Source organism: Lindgomyces ingoldianus, assembly GCF_010093535.1.
Source record: "Lindgomyces ingoldianus strain ATCC 200398 unplaced genomic scaffold BDR25scaffold_25, whole genome shotgun sequence".
Classification (NCBI taxonomy): Eukaryota; Fungi; Ascomycota; class Dothideomycetes; order Pleosporales; family Lindgomycetaceae; genus Lindgomyces; species Lindgomyces ingoldianus.
The window spans coordinates 440,332-460,146 of record NW_022985186.1 but is presented as its reverse complement, the minus strand read 5'-3'; the positions used below and the strand labels follow the sequence as shown (position 1 = coordinate 460,146).

The window sequence follows — 19,815 nt, the reverse complement described above, 5'->3', positions numbered from 1 at the left end:
ATTGCTTACAAGTAAAATGTAGGCCGAAGCATAACTGAACCCTGTTCTAATAGATTATTTATTCCTTTACTCTACATATACCTGCCTCTAGCGTCACCTAATTTTCAGTAAATCATGAATCCCTCTAATACCGACACGTGACGTGAGATGTCATCGGGAACGCGAGCACAGCCACACCTCAAGCGACTCCCGCTAAACGTCACCTGTTAGTCGACTCATCCTACAAAACCAATACCTCAGCCTTCGTGAGATAATCCACGTTGACGTACTGTGCAGACAGGCGATCAAGCGGTTCCCCTTCACCTTGGCTAGCGAGCCTAGTCTCAAACGGGTTAAAGCTGACACCAGCGTCATTGCTTGACCGCGGCCCGCTCCCGCCTGCAGCGACTACGATGCGTCTTCTTATACACCGCGGCCTCTCTTAAACCATCTGGGCCCATCTACTCTCCCCTAAACCCATATTTCGCATGCTGTTATTATGATCGCGACATCGTTGTGTACGGCTGAACCACAGCCTTGTCTGCTATCAGGCGATCTCGTATAGGGTGGCTTGCCAGGCTGCAAGGCTTTTCCACTGCGCCTCGACCCGCGAGACCTTCGACGTAGTTTAAAAGATACCTTGCCGCGGCGCGCGACGGTATGCACTGAGTTATCCTCACACAACGATGTTGCGAAAGCTACTGTCGATTGTTGTTTTGTTTGCGGCTCTGCTTCATAGTGCCCGTGCGGCCCCATTCTCGACCCCACAATCTCTTTCAATTCCACCCGTTTCGATTCATCGCGAGCGCTCGACCTCCGATGAAGAGCTCACGGCGTGGACGGTGCGTTGTGGGTATGCGATCAGCGGCATGTTCTGCACCACACAGCGCTATACCGTTTACTTTATTGCCGTTGGCACCCTCCTCTTCCGCTTCCACGACTGGTTGACAGCCATCGGAGTTGCCTATCTAATTACCTACACCGTCACAACTGCTATATACGGCGCGGCACTAGCTCTAGATCCTGCTATTGGCACGGACGCAGATTATGTCATGATTGGGAACATTCTCCTAATCAGCGCAATGATAACTTGGCTCTTCCTGCGTTTCGCCCGACATATATTCAAGGTTAGTGGCAAGACCACTCTTTGGCTCTGGTACTGTATTATTGTCGTGGCATTCATAATCGTCGAGGCGCGCAGGTCCACATTCTGGTCCCACTTCTATCGCGTTAGGGCAGTTGAGGTGTGCAATTCCTCAAACCTCTGCCTCAACACATGTTCTTCCGTCATGGCATCTTCCAAATTCCGGGGAACCGGTGACGAAATAATGCCGATCCAGTCGACCAAAAGGCGGCTTGCGGTCCCTGTCAACTCGTCTCTCTCAATCGACGAGTTTCTCGGTGCGGCGGTGAACTTTACTACCAATTTACCTGTGCCTGGCTACCGTTCCAACAATTCGTTTGATCCAAAGTTCATTCCCGTCATAGTAGTGTATGCCCTGGGGTTCATCAACTGGGCGATACCTCCGCGCTCGATACGGAACACACTATCGAAACTCATCTTGGTCGGGAAACAAACAAAAGAAGACTCGACACAAAGTCTTATGACTGAGGCACCCTCAATGGCCAGTGCCGTAGCTGGAAAGAAAAATGAGCGTCGTCAAGCAGCCTCCCCTAAGAGAAGGAAGAAAACACCGAGTGCGATAAGCATCCGCACCGAGCTTGCAAAAGCACTGGCCATGCTCTGCTACATCTTGTACTCTCTTACTATTCTTGCCTTTCCCGCCATCCTCACGTGGACCATTGTAAAGGCTGAGATTTACATCCGCGAGTCACCCCGGTTTGACGAACAAGAAGGCCCTCGAAACGTCGGTCAATGGGGTCCTTGTGTAAGCGTCGCTCTTGCAGCAGTCGCGGCGCTCTTGGACCGCCAATCGTCTCGTTCTGGCAGCGAAAGTGACATCTGGTCATTAATGGAAAAGTCTAAGCCACCGGAGTGTGAGAGGCCTAGTTGGTTGTTTGGCTGGGAGGAGGGGTGGTATTGGTACGCCGTGATCCGGGATGAGTGGTTGGATTTCGTCGCGTGGTGGAGAAAACCGGTTTGAGTCCATTTGACTGTCAATTTACACTAAGAAAAGGTTGTGAATGATACAAAAATGCTACTGCGATAAGAAGAGAAGAGCAGGTAGGCGGAGGAAGCTAAGGACCGTGGAGAGGACCCTAGCATTGCCCCTTTCTGGAACTGAGAGCGACTACTCCATTCAACATACTTCAGAATGAAAGCGCAGCAAGAAATCAGGATCCATGATCCTACGCAGAACCAGGTCTCAATGTTTTCTGATGTAGGTCTCTCTAATTTAAAGCGACCGTTCGCCCTGTGAGAAAAGAGCGAGAATCCCTTCCTCATTCGAAGCAGCCGCAAGATCCAGTGGTGTTTGCTGCCTCTTGTCCTCCGCCATAACATTCAAACCCTTGTCCACCAAAAACTTGAACCTCTGGACGCTAGTCCCTATAACACTACAGCCACGTCCCGCAGCTACGATATGCATCAACGTCTCCCCATCATTATTCAAAACCTTCCAATCCACACCCGCCTGATCGAAAAATTCGAACAGGGGCATCTCCCAGATCGGACTATAGTAGTACAGTCCCTTAGGAACCTCCGACTTCGGCGTAAAGTTCACGCCGAAGGCCCTGCGGCAATAGTGGAATATGGGGGTTTCGCCATGATGATCGCGCGCATTGATGTTGGCGCCCATAGTAAGGAAGCGAAGGAACAATTCGTAGAGCGGGCCTTCGATCTTCACACCAAGGGCTGCGTTCCACTTTTCGCATAAGAGATAGTGAAGCGGCGTCGCGCCTTTTGCGTTCACGGCCAAAGGATCTGCACCCATGGAGAGAAGCTCGCCAACGTGGTCGATCGAGGCCTCGCATGCCTTATGTAGAGGGGTGTTTCCTTCATCGTCGACCTGGTTGATGAGCTCCGGCGCCCCTTTGAGAACCGCGGAAACCGCCCGTGGGTCCGGGATGGCGATTCTCCGGCCAATGCCATGGAAAAGGTAATGTAGTGTATTCATCCCCTTCGAATCCCTTGTAGTAACATCGGCGCCTCGTTCGAGTAGAATCTCTACGTATGAAGGGTCGTTTTCTGCCGAATTCTCCCTCCTTCTCTCTACACCGCATGCTGTGTGTAGAATGGTTCGTCCCTCTAGATCCACTAGGTTGGCATCCAAAGAAGGGTGCTTGAGCAACGGTCGAACAACATTGCTGGATCGAATCAGTCGATGCATCAGAGTAGTGTCTTCATATCGAGCATTAATATCGGCACCGTAGCGGACGAGTAGGTCAACTATCTTCTCTCGGCTCTTTTTGTCAATTGTCGCACCACGTGTACGATCACATGCTGCATAATCCAGCAGATAAAAGGCCCCATCTTTCCGGCAGGGCTTGTATTGCGGATTCTCCGGTTTGTTCCACCCCCCGTCTTCAAAGTCTCTTTCGTTGGGATTCCCTCCTGCCTGCAGGAGGAGTTCGAGAGCCATGCAGTTCGACTTCTCAATCGCTCTTAGAAGATCGGCATATCTGATGCGAGCGCCTTTCTGAATCAGAAACTCGGCCGTCGGAATATGGTCGAGGGATTGACCGAGGCAGCTCAGTCCCTCGTTGTCGATGGCATTGACATCAGCCCCGAGCCTGACGAGTAGCTTGATGGTTTCGATGTCGTAATCAGGATTTGGAGTCATCTCCAAGGCAGCGTGGAGAGGCGTCTTGCCCGATCGATCTCGGAGGTTGAGATCCGCACCTTTCTCCACAAGGTATGGGAGTGCCTGGGACACCTGCCACCACGTCATGGACGGCGAAAAGATGAGATGTAAAACGCCCTTATCTCTAAAAGTCTCGTAATCTAACGGAGGCGGCCTGCTCATGTACTTTCGGTAGCTGGTCTGGGTATTCACGTTGACGCCGATATTCTCCACTAGTACCCGAAGCACATCCATGTTGGGGAGCTCAGATTGAACGGCGTCGAGGAGAAGCGGCTGTATGCTGCCCTTTATTGCTTTGGATGCGGTCTCCTGTTGGTCGCACCATTCGAAATCCTCTAGTTTGTTCGCCATGTCAAGGTTGCAGACTTGGGCTAGTATCGACGCATATCCGTCCTGGACAAGACCGTGTAGAATCGTTCTTCCGTACCGGTCGGGCTTGAGGCAGTCAGACTCGAGAAGAGTCTGTGCAGCAATCTGGTACTCTCGTAGGCCAAGAAGCCTTTCGAATATTGCCCGCGTGTCCTGGGCGTTGTTCGAGCTACGGAAAACCTCTTCTCGGGCGGCCTGTCGTTTCTCGAGACAGCTCAACACGTTTGAATCTAAGGATAGGCTTTTGACTCGCATTGAGAAATGAAACGGATCTGAGTCCATTACGGCCAAAAGCGACTTGCTTGCATGTAGCAAGCAGTCTATCGTGTAGGCACAACCATTGTCGGCGGCCGAAGAGATGGCGTATGGGAGATGCCTTCGGGCGTCAGACTCATGTGTCGCAAGTATGTCCACGATCTCGTCAATGCGGTGCTTGAGGGCAGGGTCAAAAGGAGGGCGGAGGCGTCCCTTGGCCCGTTCAATCTTAGGCCGTGTCTTGTCGGAGATCAACGTGCTGCCTGCGTGGGATTGCGAATAGTCCCGATCCTGAGTGCGAGCCCTAATAGCCCAGATCGCCTGTTCTCCCTCGAATTCTACGCAGCCTTGCCATGAGGAGCCGTCATAAGAATCACTCTTCACCGTAGCCCCGGCATCGATAAGCATTTTAACCGTTTCAATCCGCCCAGATGCACAGGCGTACCACAAAGGAGTTCTGCCGAGGATATCTTTCTTGTTCATGAGGGTAGGTATGTCGGTTTTGTCTCCGTTGCGATCAATAAACTTTAGAAGAACACCAAGAATGTTGGCTTGACGTGATTTCGCAGCGATGTGAAACACTGTGGATCCGTCCCGAGTAGTTTGCATCCAATCGGCACCTGCTCGCAGTAGCTTCTTCGTTTTGTACGCGCAGAAGGTACTCGTAATATGCAATGCAGTCACTCCATCCTCATCAGCGGCGTTCCAGTTGTGTACTAGCGGAAGAAATTTGTCAAAGATGGCAGGGACCTGGGACCGGCTGCAGATGATATGCAGCGGGGTCCGGCCGCGAAGATTCGGCTGTTCCGGGTCGACCCCTAGATCAGCCATATCAACTCGCAGATGGAAATGATATTCACAGCAAACGGTGACATGCCATAAGGTGTTCCCATCGTAATCGGTGTGTGTTGGGCTCAGCCCAAGCTCGATCAAATGCTGAAACAATTTGTATCGATCGTCGGCGGTTACTAGAAATAACAAGTTTCTGCCCCGCTTGTCAAGAATGTCGAACCTGCACCCGGACTTGACCATCTTATCAAACACCTTCTTGCAATTGTGATCATTTTGCAATACCGTGACTGCTTTGAACAGTGGGGTACGCCCCTCTCTGTCTCTTGCCTCTGTGTCCAAACCAGCGTCGATTAGAGCACTGAATATATCGTCTTGAAACCCCTGATATTCCATGGTATGCAATGGAGTGTCCCCTGCGGCATTTGCGAAGTTTCCGTTGCCACCTGATGCTCGAAGCGCTTTGATTAGACGCCCGCCTGCGTCCCCTTCGCTGGGGAACCTTGTGGCGGATGCAAGGTGAAACGCACTATTACCCTTGTTGTCCACTGCTGAAGCGTCTGCACCAAATTCCAGTAAGAGGAGCGCTTTCTCTGCAGCAGTGCTTTCCGCGTAAGTGTGGCTGAGCGTCTTGAGCAATGGGGTGTAGCCTTCTTCGTTGGTTCGGATATTGACGTCAAGATTGGTCTCCTCCAACACAAGTCTGAGAATGTCCATCTTAGTGTGACCATGCAATAGCGTCTCGCTAGCGTCGTTGGCGACAGTGGGATCAGTGCCAGCATCTAGTAGGCATCGCATAGCGAGGACATCGTATGTGTATGCAAGTGCTGTATTCCCTTTGCTATCAACCTGGTTGACGTTCGCGCCCGCATGGAGCAGAAGCTTGAATCTAGATGCATGAGCTACAGTCAGCAATGACTTTCAGCCCAGTGAGGAGGTCGGGCGATGACACTCCCAGATTGTCGAGTGGCAGCCAGCTCCCGTGGCAACTCAACGACAAATGACGACGGGCAATACTTACGCTTCGATGGATGATTCCGGATCGCTCTTGTCAAACCTCACGTTGATGCGGTAGCTCCAAAGACCGCCACCCACGCACACATCCCCTCCACTCGCCAGCGCAAACAGAGCGGTATATCCACGCTCGGTTGAAGGTTTGGTGCTTATGGTCGGCTCGAAATCCGACTCATTCAATATGTCACTGCTACTCCAGCTGGTGGTGTGGGGGCGAGGACGAAACACCTCGCGACGTCTGGAGTCGTGGTAAACAATGTTTGGGTTAGCACCTGCATGAAGAAGAAGCTTGATGATCTTCGGATTCCGGCAGGCACATGCTGTGTACAGCAATCTGTGATTCTTCCGAATGGCGTCCACCTTCACCTCAGGATGCTTTAACAGAAGTTCAACAATCGCCGCACGTTTCCAATTCACCGCTTCTTCGAGCGCTTCATGAACCTGGTCGGAGGTATGGATAAACGGGAGGATCGCGGCCATTGCCTCGAAATGCCCATTTCGGCACGCCTTGGTAATTGGAGTTCCGTTTGGTTCCAGGCCGTAGTCGTAGAAGCCGTCTGCCTTTCCTGGCGGGCAGAACGGATCTGCACCAGCTCTGAGAAGCATGGTGACCGCCCCAGCCTGGTTGTTTTGTGCTGCGGCGTGAAGGGCGCGGTAACCATCTTTATTTCCCTCGTTAAAGTCTGCACCATGGTGTAGCAGCAGCTCTATAATATCGTCGTATCCCTTTTCTGCTGCGCAGTACAGCGGGGGCTCCTTCATTTTTCCCCTGTTTGGATTTGTACCGGGCCGCAGCAGAAGCGTTTCGGTGTACAGGGCCAGCCCGAGGGAGACGGCCGCGAAGAGTGGCGTCACGTTGCGACAGCCGACACGCGCAAGTGCCGACCAAGTTTGGAATCTCTCTCCACGCCAAAGGTCGTCGAGAATCTCATTGACCTCGGCCTGGTCCACTCCGGCTAAGGCGGCTTTCCTGGCATGCACGAACCAGTTCATCGTAGCATACTTCGCAAAGGGTGGCAGAATGTAGTGTCTCTCTAGCTGGCCTCTGTCATCATACGGATAACTGGAGAACACGACGTCATCGATACTGCCGGACTGGAGATGGGCAAGACAGACAATAGCTAAATGGTTATGCGTCGGTCCATATTCGAGGATCGGAAAGTCTTCAACTTTCGCCGTTCGAGTTGAGCCATTCAAGAATTCCGTTAGTGAGTGGTGTACCACCGAAAGCGTTTCGTCTGGTAGAATCTCCACCAAAGGCCCACATGCGGAACGTGCGAGGTCCTTTGCAGCCTTCAGGTTTCGCTGCCCTTCTGGAAAATGCGTGATGTTGATGGAACCTGCGAGCTCAAGGAGACGCAGTGGACGCGTGGCATGTGTGACCCATTGCAGTATCAAGAGCTGGACGTCGTGAGGCACATTAGCTCGTTTGCAATGTTCTCTCAGGAGATCGGTATACATGACGTTGAGATCGGCAGGCAAGTTCGACAGGACCTCTTCCGGATTCGCACCAGGCTCCAGAAACTCGTCCATGGCGAGCCGTGCGTAAAGGAACAACCCATTAGCCCTACCTGGAATGGCCTCTTTGATTGCTGCATGATGTTCGCTTGGTATGGAAGACTCGTCTAATTGACGCTGAACGTACGTGGCAATATCGATGTCTACCTTGGCCTCATCGAGCCGAATATGCAGCAACTTGACTTGCCTTAAATGGATCTCGACGCTATGAACCGGTCGGCTTGTGAGAATGAGCTTGACTTTGGACGGTCTCCATGCTCCCAGATCGGCCAACGAGTGCAGGAAAGAGATCATCTCCGGGCCTTGATTCAGCTCGTCCAGGGCATCAACCACACAGTACACCCTCGGAAGGTATAACATTGACATGCGCAGAAGGCCCCAGAAGTCTGCAGTCGATACGCTCTCAAGAGACCGGGAAGTCTTCACGTATTCAAGCAAGGCGGCTTGTAACGGAGGACTGTATGCCAGAATCTGGCATAGCCAATCCCGAACCGCCGACAGAGGCGTATGGTTGGCGTCGATGATTTGCCGAAAGAAGAAGTAAAGGACCGGAACCTTCTCCTGACTCAGCCAGTCTGCCAGAGTGGCGGCCATGACTGATTTTCCTGAACCAGGAACCCCTTGAGGCTATGGTTAACAGCGGACCGCATGGGATACAGAGCCACCCGCAAGTACCTCGAATCCACAATATGCTCATATCCTGGCTTGAATGCCACTCCTCATATGTCAGCGATGACAACAGCCATGCGCCCGTTCCCGCTAGATGTGATGAGAGATGCTTCTTATATTCGCTGTCGCTGTCGTCGTAGGAGGTTGGCTGAAGCCATGTCCGGATCTTGGCGATGTTTTCAGGGCTTTGAGGTAGGACATTATCTTCGTTGAAGTCGCTGACATCATCCGCTCCGAGAAGCACAGCATCCTGCTCCCACCCGATGTCTGGCATGACCTCCATTTGTGATGTTTTCAAAACGTAGATGTATTGTTGTCCTCTATTCTAAAGTAACTGGCTTAGGCAGCAGCAACCCCGCAGGGCGTATCTTGGCGCCTCACGGGATACAAGATTTTCTTTACCCCCTTGGGCGCATCCCTGCACTATTGTCTGTCTATGAAAAATCTACATCAGCTTTCAGATGGGTACAAACAACAGCGATTTAGCGACAAGAAAAACCCACGCCACCTGCTCAGAAACAGAACCAGGACCCAATTCTCTTCACTCTGCTAACCCACCCCTTCTCTTCGGGTTCGATATCTTCTTTCGTATACACATCTGTCTCTAAATCCATCTCACTTGCCCTCACAAACTTTGTTCGCTTGATGAGCTTCCACACGATGATCATAAGAACAAATACGGGTAATTCGAGGTAATAGCTGACAAAGTCGACTGAAGAAAATTTCGGACTGAAAGAGCTCCATCCTTGTACAAGTACGATGAAGATGTTCAGCGACACACAGAGGATGGGACCCCAGGGGTACGTCCAGTTGCGGAAAGGCAGAAGGTGCTCCTTGCCTTGCGCTTTGAGCCCGGCGCGGAAGCGCAAGGACGCGATGCCGATGCATATCCAGCTGAGTTGATTCGAAACGCCGACGAGGTTTTGCAGCCACGTCCAGAGCTGGCCGGACCCTGCAAAGGAAAGCGAAAAGAGCACAATGGAGACCACGCTTGTCGTGACCACCGCTACCCAGGGCACCTGGTAGCGCGTCAATTTGGTGAAGAATTTCGGTGCGTGTTCGTTCACGCCGAGCGTGTAGAGCAGGCGGGTGCCGGCGTAAAGCGCGTGGTTCCCTGCAGAGACCACGCTCGTTATGACGACTGCGTTGACGTATGAGCCAGCTGCTTTCGAGCCAGCCATCTGGAAGGCGATGGTGAACGGAGAGGTGCGGCTGGACTTTGTGTTCAGGCCTGGGTAGTCGTACGGAATGTTGAGACCGATCATAAGTGCGGACAGAATGTAGAACAGTAGGATACGCCAAAAGACGTTCTTGACTACGCGCGGAAGAGTCCTCGCGGGATCGCGCGTCTCTCCCGCCGTGATGGCGATGGACTCGGTGCCGCCGTATGCGAACGAGGCCGTTACAAATACCGATGCGAAGCCCCCAATACCGCTGACAAAGGGCGCGTCCCCGTGGGTCCAGAATTTTCCGCCGATATATCCATATCCTTGGTTGCCGCCGGCATTTACCGCGATACTCAATATGATGAAGATGATAATCGTTACAACCTTGAGTAAGCTCAACCAGTACTCCAATTCACCGTACGCTTTCACGTTGATGATATTGGCCAGCACAATAAGCACCCAGACAATAATGCCGAGTGCATACCAGGGGAAGTCATCGGTCCAGTACTGCACGAGTAGCTGTAGCGCGACTAGATCCGCGGCCGTTGAGACAGCGTCGTTGAACCAGTAATTCCACGTCAAGGCGAACCCCAGACATGGGTCAACATAGCGGCCAGCGAAGGTACAAAAGGATCCCGCGACGGGCACGAACGCCGCCATCTCACCCAACGAAAGCATCGTCACGAACACGATGCCGCCAACAATGGCGTAGCAGAGGAGAAGGGACGCCGGACCGCCCGTCGCCAGTGCCTTTCCTGTTCCAAGGAAGAGTCCCGTGCCAATCGTGCCGCCGATGGCGATCATCTGGACCTGGCGCGCAGATAGCGAGCGGCGCAGGCGGTCTTCCTTGATGATGTGCGCATGGTGGGTGCGGTCTAGCGACGCTGGCGAGCCGCCGTGGTCGTATGCAGTCTTCTCCGGGTCAATGGAAGCCATGCTTTGGAGGTCAGCGAGGCGCTGCGATGGCGGGAGGTGAGTGGTAAGTTGAGCAGCGAAGGCTTCTGGGTGGTGCGACGGTTTTCATGGCGAAGCTCATGTTGCCCAGGATCATGTTGAGGCATCATTAATCACGAAGATCTGCTAGCGCGAATTGGCTGGTATGAAATGCACCGTGGTCATGTAACATAGCACGCAATATCGTAGAGGAGGTATTGGCTGGTTGATCCGGAGAAACACTAACCGCATCGGGCTGATCACCTTCCCTTTATGGGCATGTACAGTAGGGTCACGTACATACCTAGACCTTACAGGCCATCAGGAACTTTTCTTAAGGGCTTCCGCTTAGCAGTATTAATGTGTAAGAACTGTAAGATTTAGGACTATATTAACTAATAAAAGATTTGTGTAAAGATAGGATAATAGGTAGCGTATACTATAGGCAAGTTGCTTATACACCTAAGTTACTTACTTTTACTAAGACCCTACTAAACTACCCTTTCTATACTAATGCATTCCTAACAACACTACTTAGTGTAACAGCGAAGGCAAGACAATGGATCCGAATGCAGTATGAATCCACTCAGAGGCATACAGGAGTGCGTAGGGACTTAGAAACCTACGAATTCTATTAACACCTATAGGCCTTATATAAAAGGATATTAGAAAACTACTAAGCTAAGAGAAGAGGTGCAACTAAATACTTAGAAGAATAGAGGTAACTATAAGGAACAGAGTTAAGTTAGGGTTAGAGCTAATATAAGAACCCTTTAGATAGGTTCTAAGCAATCTAAGATAAAATAATTTATAAGAATTATTACACTAGCGTACTTCATAGGCGAGTTGCTTACACACCTAAGTGTAACGGCGCAGGCAAGACAATGGGTCCGAATGCGGTGGGAGTCCACTCAGAGGCATATGGGAGTGCGTGGGGACTCTGAACCTGGGAATGCCATTGACACCTATAGGCCTTGTACAAAAGGATATCAGAAAACTACTAAGCTAGCTACAGGGGCGAGGTGCGACTAAATACATGAGGGAATAGGGGTAACTGCGGGGGACTGGGTCGAGTCATGGTCGGGGCCGATACGGGGACCCTTCGGATAGGATCCGAGCGACCCGAGATGAAACGATTCGTAGAATTGTTACACTAAGTTGCTTACTTTTGCTAAGACCCTACTAAACTACTCTTCCTATACTAATGCATTTCTAATAACACTACGTAGACGCGCTAAAAGAACATTTAATATAGCTTATACTTTAAGCCTTTAAAAAAAACATAACACCTTTAAAGAAACATGCTATAGCTATATGTAAAGTTTTTTAAAAAATAATAAATAACTAAGGTACTAGATAACTTTTATAAGCTAATTCTACAGCTAACTTATAAAGGCTAAGTAATAATAAAGAGTAAGTAATTATTAAGAACATACTTAGGCTATATGCGTAAGAAGTTTCCCTTTAAATAACATTTATAGCTAGTCTAGCTAATTTTTTACACGCTAAGCATAATCTAGGCTATATTAGTATAAACTAGCTTAGTATGTTTATAAAGTGTTATCTAAAGCTTAAAGTAAAGTTTTAAGTATAAGTATAGTTAATAAATATTTAGCTTATTATAAAGCTTATTTTACTAAAGTTGTACATGTTATCTTTCTAGATGCTATACTTAGCTTTAATATTCTCTATAAGGCTAAACTAGCCTTAAATTACTCTAAAACTCTTATAAAAAGCTCTTTTATAGTTATACTTATGCTTAAACTTTACTCTAAGCTTACACTTTACTTTAAGCTTAAAATAACACTTTACAAACATACTAGGCTAGTTTACGCTAACATAGCCTAGATTATGCTTATTGCGCAAAGAATTAGCTATATTAGCTATAAATGCTATTTAAGAGGAAAATCCTTGCGCATCTAGCTTAAGTATGTTTTTAATAATTACCTACTCTTTATTATTACCTAGCCTTTATAAATTAGCTATAGAATTAGCTTGTAAAAGTTATCTAGCGCTTTAGTTATTTATTATTTTTTAAGAAACTTTATATATAGCTGTAGTATATTTCTTTAAAAGTTTTGCGTCTTATTTAAAAGCTTAGAGTGTAAGCTATATCTAACATTCTTTTAGCGCGTCTAAGTAGTGTTGTTGTAACAGCACAGGCAAGACAATAGGTCTAAATGCAGTAGAAATCCACTTAGAGGCATATAGGAGTGCGTGGGGACTTAATAACCTAGGAATTCTATTAACACCTATAGGCCTTATACAAAGGATATTAGAACACTACTAAGCTAGCTAATAGGAGAGGTGCAACTAAATACTTAGGGGAATAGAGGTAACTGTAGGGGACAGGGTTAAGTTATAGTTAGAGCTAATATAGAGACCCTATAGATAGGTTCTAAGCAACCTAAGATAAAATAAATTATAAAAATTATTACACTACTCTTTTTTTATAAGCTAATAGTCTTTATTTATAGTGTATAAGAAATATTTAAAACTAATTTAGAATTAATTTAGATAAGATATAGCTAAGTATTAACTTTTTAATAAAAAAAAATTTATTACTAAAAAAAATAAACTAAAAACTTAATACTAATATAATGCCTTTATTATAATATTTTTATTTAGTAGTAACTAGTAGTGTGGTTATTAATTAGGTGAATTTATTATTTATAGTAATAAGTGTTTACTTATTTTACTTATATAGTCTAGTTAATATTATTAATCTTTTTTTTTAGCTATTATTAAATTTTTACTATGCAAGTATTCTTATATACTTAATATTTTATAGCTTAGTCTACTAACTATACTTATAGTATTAAAGAAAACTACTAAACTGCTTTACACTCTTTCTAGAGCCTCTTTAAAGGCCTTTTAAGTTATTTACTTTTAAGCTACCTACGCCTTTACTTATAGCTTTTAGGTTAAGTTTTTTTTTAGTTTTTTAAATTAAGAAAATATAAGTATTACACCTTATATAATAAAAAATGTAACTTAATGTAAATATAGTTTAATACTACTAGGGTATAGTTTACTAACATATGTGTAGGTTTTTTTATATTATAAAAATAATTTTAGTTCTTTAAAGCTATCTTAAGCTATAAGCAGCAGCTTAAAATGTAAGAAGTAAAAAACATAAAAAAGAAGCTTTTAAAGCTATTTTAAAGTTTACTAAGAACCTAGTGTAAGTAGTGTAAGTTATAAAGAGTTAGAAAGCTAGTCTTCCTGTAGCTAGTGTCTAGGTAGCCTTATTCTACTAAAATACTAAGCTGCTCTGTTAGGTTTTAGCCTTAAAGGCTTTAGTGTCTAACTTTTAAGTAGACATTATAGCGCTCTTAAGTAGCTGAGGATAACGTAAAAGAGGTTTAAAAAAAGTCTAAAGAGGAGAGAGAAAAAGAAAAAAGGTAGAAAAAAAAGGTCTAAAACTGTTTAACAGCTTACTATTAGACCTCTCTAGCGCAATGTCTATAAATGTATAATACTATTATATATAACTAGAAACTAACTTTTTTCTTTTATACTTTATTATCTGCTAAGTAATCTATGCCTTCTACACTAGCTTTAAAAGCCTTAATCTACTTATATAAGGCCTTTAAAGGTTCTAGCTAATTTAGATACTTATTATAAAAAGCATTTAGTTTATAAAAAGAACCTATAAAATTTAAAGCTATATATAAGACTAAATTAAAGTTGTGTTTTAACTTGTTAGATTGAAGCACTGTTTCTAGGCTTCCTGAGATGAATGATGGGTTTGGATATGATGTATGGGATGATTGATTGATTGTGTTGATTGTCTTCATTTATCGATCCTTTTTCTGCTCTACTCGTGTTGCTCGGCTTTTTGTTTTGCCGATCCGAGTCCCTCGCGCACTTGCCCTATGCGCGACCAGCTTGCAAAATGCTGCAATTTTCTGCAATTTGCTGCAAACTGCTGCAACATGCTGCAAAATGCTGCAAAATGCTGCAATTTGCTGCAAAATGCTGCAACATGCTGCAACATGCAGCAATTTGCAGCAACATACTGTTCGAGCTTATTGCTCGTACTATGTAGCAGCTTTCGTCAAGCGTTCCACCTGTCTTGACAGTAGGTGCGCAAATCTAACATAGGTAGTAGAGATAAGTCCTACTTTAAAAGTTAATTTGTTAGAGAAGTAAACACATTTAAAGTTGTTATTACCTTAAGTTTTTATGTAAGCACTCTAGCAATAATAATTAAGCTTATAGAAAAGCTTAAAGTAGGGCTTAGCACACAGTTCAAATGCGTAGTACTTATTTTTTTATAGGTATTACTTTACTATATTAACATAGATTGCAGTTGTTGTTTTTCTAAAAGTAGCAAGTTGTCAGATATGCGCACCTACTGTCAAGACAGGAGGAACGCTTGACGAAAGCTGCGACATAGTACGAGCAATAAGCTCGAACAGTATGTTGCTGCAAATTGCTGCATTTTGCAGCATTTTGCAGCAAATTACAGCATTTTGCAGCATTTTGCAGCATGTTGCAGCAGTTTGCAGCAAATTGCAGCAAATTGCAGCATTTTGCAAGCTGGTCGCGCATAGGGCAAGTGCGCGAGGGACTCGGAGCGGCAAAACAAAAAGCCGAGCAACACGAGTAGAGCAGAAAAAGGATCGATAAATCAATACAATCAATCATCATCCCATACATTACATCCAAACCCATCATTCATCTCAGGAAGCCTAGAAACAGTGCTTTAATCTGACACAAGTACTTTGTACATTTTAAAGGAAAACTACTTTAGGTGTTGTACTAATTATTACTTTAGGCGCTTATTAAGCTTTAGAGGTTTCTTTATGCAACAGGCCTTTTTCTAGAGCTTATCCTTACATTTTTATAACCACTTAAGTATTAACTTAATTAATAGGATTAGAATAAGAAAAGTCTTTTCTATCTTTAAGAGGCTAAAACTAATATAAGAGAGCGCCTAGATGCTAGTAAGGGTAGGCTTATTGTATTCACAGTAAGCAGTTTTAGGTTGGGAAGGCATAGTAGTAGTGTGGAGAAGGAGGAGAACAAGTGGTGCGGAAAATTTTAAGGTGTGTGGGTTAACCCAATATAGTAATTAAGCGAGAGGATGATGACTTCTTGGCACCTATTGTACACACTACTGCTTATCGTAGTGTATACACTACTAATACTGCTTATATAATCTATACTATATTATAACTTATATAAACTTTTACTTTAAAAAGAAACTACTAAAGAAAAACTTCTAGTAAATAAAATTATATAATTTTAAAAAGCATAAAAAAAATAATAACTACATAAGTTAACTATAACGTACCTAACAGGTTGGCCGGCCACACGGGTTGGCCGGCCACTTTTGCCAAGCCCCCACCAAAACCACCCCATTCTCTCGCAAAACAGCCCACTTTGGCCCTGTATAAAGTAATACAACACAAGATATTATTTAGAGTCTACTTTTGCTACTTGCTTACACGTACGCAAGTTATGCCTAGTCTAATTGCACCGCCCGCATTGCCTTTAACTTAGCTTACCTTCTTTAGCGCGCACCTGCGTCTTTAGCTTCTTCCTATCACTACGCGCTCTAAACTCCTTTAGAGCAGTTAGACAAGCCCTATCCTTAACTATTAAGGTCCTTTCTGCCTAAATCTGCTTCCTTTTATGCAATCTATGTTGCGTGGCAGCTTTATTTGCCGCTTAAAGCTCTGTGATCTTATAGCCCACCCTGTTGCGTTAATGCTCTAGATAACTGTTGTCTACTCCCTATTACCTTGCTGTATTGCCTTTAGCTGTCCTTATCTCTCTAAAGCTGTAACAACTGCTCTAGTTAATATCTAGCCTATTATAAAGCCTAACTTGTTAAAGTTATACCTGTCTTTATCCTAGATACTGTACTTAGCTTTTATGTTAGCTACTAGGCAAAACTAGCCCTAGATAACCTCTAGATCCTTGTAGAGCGCTCTCTTGTAATTGTACTTGTAATTAAACTTTATTATAAACTTAGGGCAGTGCTTAACCCACATACTAGTCTAGTTTAAGCTAACCTGGCCTAGATTGCGCTCTGCGGGCAAGGAATTAGCTATATTAGCTACAGCTGCGAGCCTAGGGAGAAATCTGCGCGTAATAAGCTTAAGTATGTACTTAACAACTACCTCCTTCTTAAGCTTAGTTAGATTCCTTAATTTAGGCCAGCATTCTGCTTGTGAAGGCTGTCCAGCGCGTTAATTGCTTAGTGTTGTGTAAGAGACATTATAGATAGCTGCAGCGCGTTGCAAGGAGAGTTTTAAGTCTTATTTAAGAGCCTAAAGAGCAAGCTATATCTAACGTTCTTTAGAAGATTTAATCTGGTGTTGTTGTTAAGGCATTATGTAGATAGGTAGAGTTTGGTAGGGGCTTGGCAAAAGTGGCCGGCCAACCCGTGTGGCCGGCTAACCCGTTAGGTACGTTATAATATTTTTATAAATAAAATAAAATTTTTTATTAATTTATATTAATAGCTAAATATCTAAGAAACTTAGTATATAGACATCTTTTTAGATATCCTAAAAAGTTATGTAAATATATACTATATGTTGAATGGGCTCCGACAGCTAGCTGCTTATAGTATGAGCACTTAAGTAGCAAGAGTAAGAGTGGTGTACAGTGTGCACAGCGTACAAGGTAGGTAAGGTAAGGGCAACATGTTTCTAGTTCTATTGCTCTTGTCTTTCCTCTGTACAGAGGAAAAGGGGGATATCTAGATGTTCGCGCACAGAGGTTTGCGCACGAGCATCATGTGACATAGATACGTGATCCTGCTCGTGCGCGATTGTTTGTATCCAGGCCGCGACGCTGCTGCTGCGTACAGACACTAGCAACTTTTCTTTTTGTCTAAAGAGTTGCCTTCTGTACGCGTTACCTCCCTTCTGTCTGTGTAGGTCTATCTAATTATGTTCTGCCTTTACTTCACCCTATTTATTAGGACTTGCCTTAGTAATGCTGTGCATTAAGATAGGCTAGTTGTGCTATGTAAATAGCTCTTTTCTTCTTTATCCTTTGCTTTCTAAGCTCTGCTGTACAATCCCCTAGCTCTTTTCTCTTTTTATACAGTACTAACAGTAACAGATCCTTATAATAAGAAAAATAAGTGCGTATAATATAAAAAAAAACAAAATAAAGAGAAATAGGCCTTATATAAAGGCGTTGTTAGTTTAGTTAGTCTAAGGCATCTTTGCGCATAGGATCTAGCTAGTCCACAGATGCTTCTATCTAGACAGAGAGGCAGTTAGTTAGGACTAATAATTAAAGAGCCTAGTTTAGTGTTTTCTTTATACATACATCTGCTAGGTTGTCTTTACTATTAATTTACTTTATTTTAGCAATTTCCCTCTTCTTATATAATTTACAGAGTAACATAATGTTAATTATAAGTTACTTTTTACTAGTAGTGCTTAGCTTAATAAGGTAATTATATAGAGACCTTAAATCTATGCAGATTACTACTAGGATTAGTAGCAGTTTAAGCGTTTATATAATTTGCTATAGAGTTGTACTAAGAGTAATTACATTGTTAAACCCTCTAACTATTTTATATAGTTTGCTAGTAAGAACACTTCTAGTTACTCTTTTACACTTAGTAGAATTTTAGTGTATAATGTTACCTAGTATTTTAAAGCAGTTGCTTTGCTCTGTACAGTCTTTATTACCTAATATAATTAAGAATTCTAGCTATAAGCTAAGGTCTTTATTGTTAGTAAATAATCTATCTATAAAAATAAACAGCTTTGCATAATTAAGCTGCAATAGTAGAAAGGTAAGACTATGCTTACTGTTATCTATCTACTATTAGATTTGTGTGTTAAGTGTGTTAATGTTATTGTGCAAAGGGTCTATAGTTTATGCAGTAATAAAGAGGTTAAATGCTGCCTCTAGTTAACACACAGATGCAATGTATACCCCTCTTACATATTACTTAACATATTATTGTGCAGCATCCTTATTCTCTAAGTTAATTATATAAAGGTAGCTTACTTGTCTCTTCTAAGTAAGAACTACTATGTTATGTGTAAGTTTAATTCTTTTGCTGTTAAACTTAATAGGTTGCTTCTTTGCTAGAATAGTTTTGCCCTTTACATAGAACTTTGCCTTCTGCAGTTTCTCTTCTTCTCTTTACGTAAAATCTTTTGTTATAATGCTTAAAGTGTTGTCTGTCTATAGGCTAGTAATACTAAAGGTGTGCTCTCCTTTATTAGTAATTAAAAGGTAGAGGTTGTATAAAGAGATGTGCATGCGCAGCTTTTTTTTATAGTAGTTATAGTATGTCTTAAACTAATATAGTCCTAATTTAGTAGCTTTATACAAGGGTTGTACAACCTAGAGTATTGTATTTAGTAGAAAGCTCTAGCGCATCTTCTTTAGTAGCTTTGTGTACAGCGTGCGCATAAGCTTATCTGTTAATTAGATGTATGCTTATATAATATCACGCAGTTTAAAATGCATTTTATACATAGCTCTTAGGCTTGCTTCTATAGCTAGGAGTAGTCTCTAGCTTATCCTCTAGATAGTTAGTAACTAGGTAAGGATTTCTCCCTTCTCTTTGTCTAAGTAGCTAGTAAACACTAGGCAGGATTTCTTATATAGTTAGGTTGTTTTGCCTTTTACTTTTTATATAAAGCAGAGGTTAAAAATCTAACCTTTATGCCTTATTAGGTTGTACGCTATAACCTTAAAAGTGCTGTTAGCAATTAGGGTGTCTATCTCTGTGCAGTCTAATTCCTTAAATAGTTCTCTAGGTGTAGTAATTACACTGTCTGTACAGAGCTTAATAGACAAGGCCTAATTATCCTTCTCCTTCTAGGTTAGGAATACCTAGTCTAGACTTTGTGCAGGTTTCCTTTGCCTTTCACTTCTTCTAGTATCCATATCTTCCCTTTGCACTAGTGCGGCATTGCTATCCTAAAGGGCTTAGTCTGTAGTAGGCTCTAGTTCTGCCTCTGCAACATTTTTGCAGGGCTGTTCTTTCTTCCTCTTCTTTAGGGGATCTCTTTGTATAGGGATTAGTTTATCTAGGTTATCTGTTGCAGGTAGGTTGTCTTTCTTCTTTTCTCTATAGTACAGTTTAACCTGCGTATATTAAAGCTTTAGTAGGCTATTTTTTTTTTTAATAATAACATCTCTCTCTTTAATGCTCTTAATCTTGTACAGGCTAGTCTAGCCTTCCTTCTCTCTCTATGCTATAATCTCTAAGCTAAGAGGGAGGTTAAGAACTTTATGTGTTGTTGTCAGATTGAAGCACTGTTTCTGGGCTTCCTGAGATGAATGATGGGTTTGGATATGATGTATGGGATGATTGATTGATTGTATTGATTGTGTTCATTTATCGATCCTTTTTCTGCTCT

General features: G+C 44.1%; 3 protein-coding genes across 3 annotated transcripts; 1 reads left to right on the top strand and 2 right to left on the bottom strand.

Annotated features, from left to right (window-relative positions):
* Window positions 1-513: 513 nt before the first annotated feature.
* On the top strand, window positions 514-2,210 carry BDR25DRAFT_56656 (uncharacterized protein). The gene has a single exon (XM_033698754.1). The coding sequence runs from the start codon at window positions 666-668 to the stop codon at window positions 2,082-2,084; it is 1,419 nt and encodes a 472-aa protein (XP_033545187.1). The 5' UTR covers window positions 514-665; the 3' UTR covers window positions 2,085-2,210.
* A 126-nt stretch (window positions 2,211-2,336) lies between these two features.
* On the bottom strand, window positions 2,337-8,661 carry BDR25DRAFT_373397 (ankyrin; the record flags this gene model as incomplete). Its single annotated transcript, XM_033697280.1, has 4 exons — window positions 8,364-8,661; window positions 6,397-8,308; window positions 6,258-6,360; window positions 2,337-6,074 (listed from the first exon to the last, which is right to left on the bottom strand). The coding sequence occupies exons 1-4, from the start codon at window positions 8,638-8,640 to the stop codon at window positions 2,337-2,339; spliced, it is 6,030 nt and encodes a 2,009-aa protein (XP_033545186.1). The 5' UTR covers window positions 8,641-8,661.
* A 3-nt stretch (window positions 8,662-8,664) lies between these two features.
* Window positions 8,665-10,542, bottom strand: BDR25DRAFT_56646 (uncharacterized protein). Its single transcript, XM_033698753.1, has one exon. The coding sequence runs from the start codon at window positions 10,457-10,459 to the stop codon at window positions 8,870-8,872; it is 1,590 nt and encodes a 529-aa protein (XP_033545185.1). The 5' UTR covers window positions 10,460-10,542; the 3' UTR covers window positions 8,665-8,869.
* Between the last annotated feature and the right edge of the window lie 9,273 nt (window positions 10,543-19,815).

Coding starts and splice junctions, on each gene's coding strand:
- BDR25DRAFT_56656 (XM_033698754.1), top strand. CDS start 666: ATGTTGCGAAAGCTACTGTCGATTGTTGTTTTGTTTGCGGCTCTGCTT.
- BDR25DRAFT_56646 (XM_033698753.1), bottom strand. CDS start 10,459: ATGGCTTCCATTGACCCGGAGAAGACTGCATACGACCACGGCGGCTCG.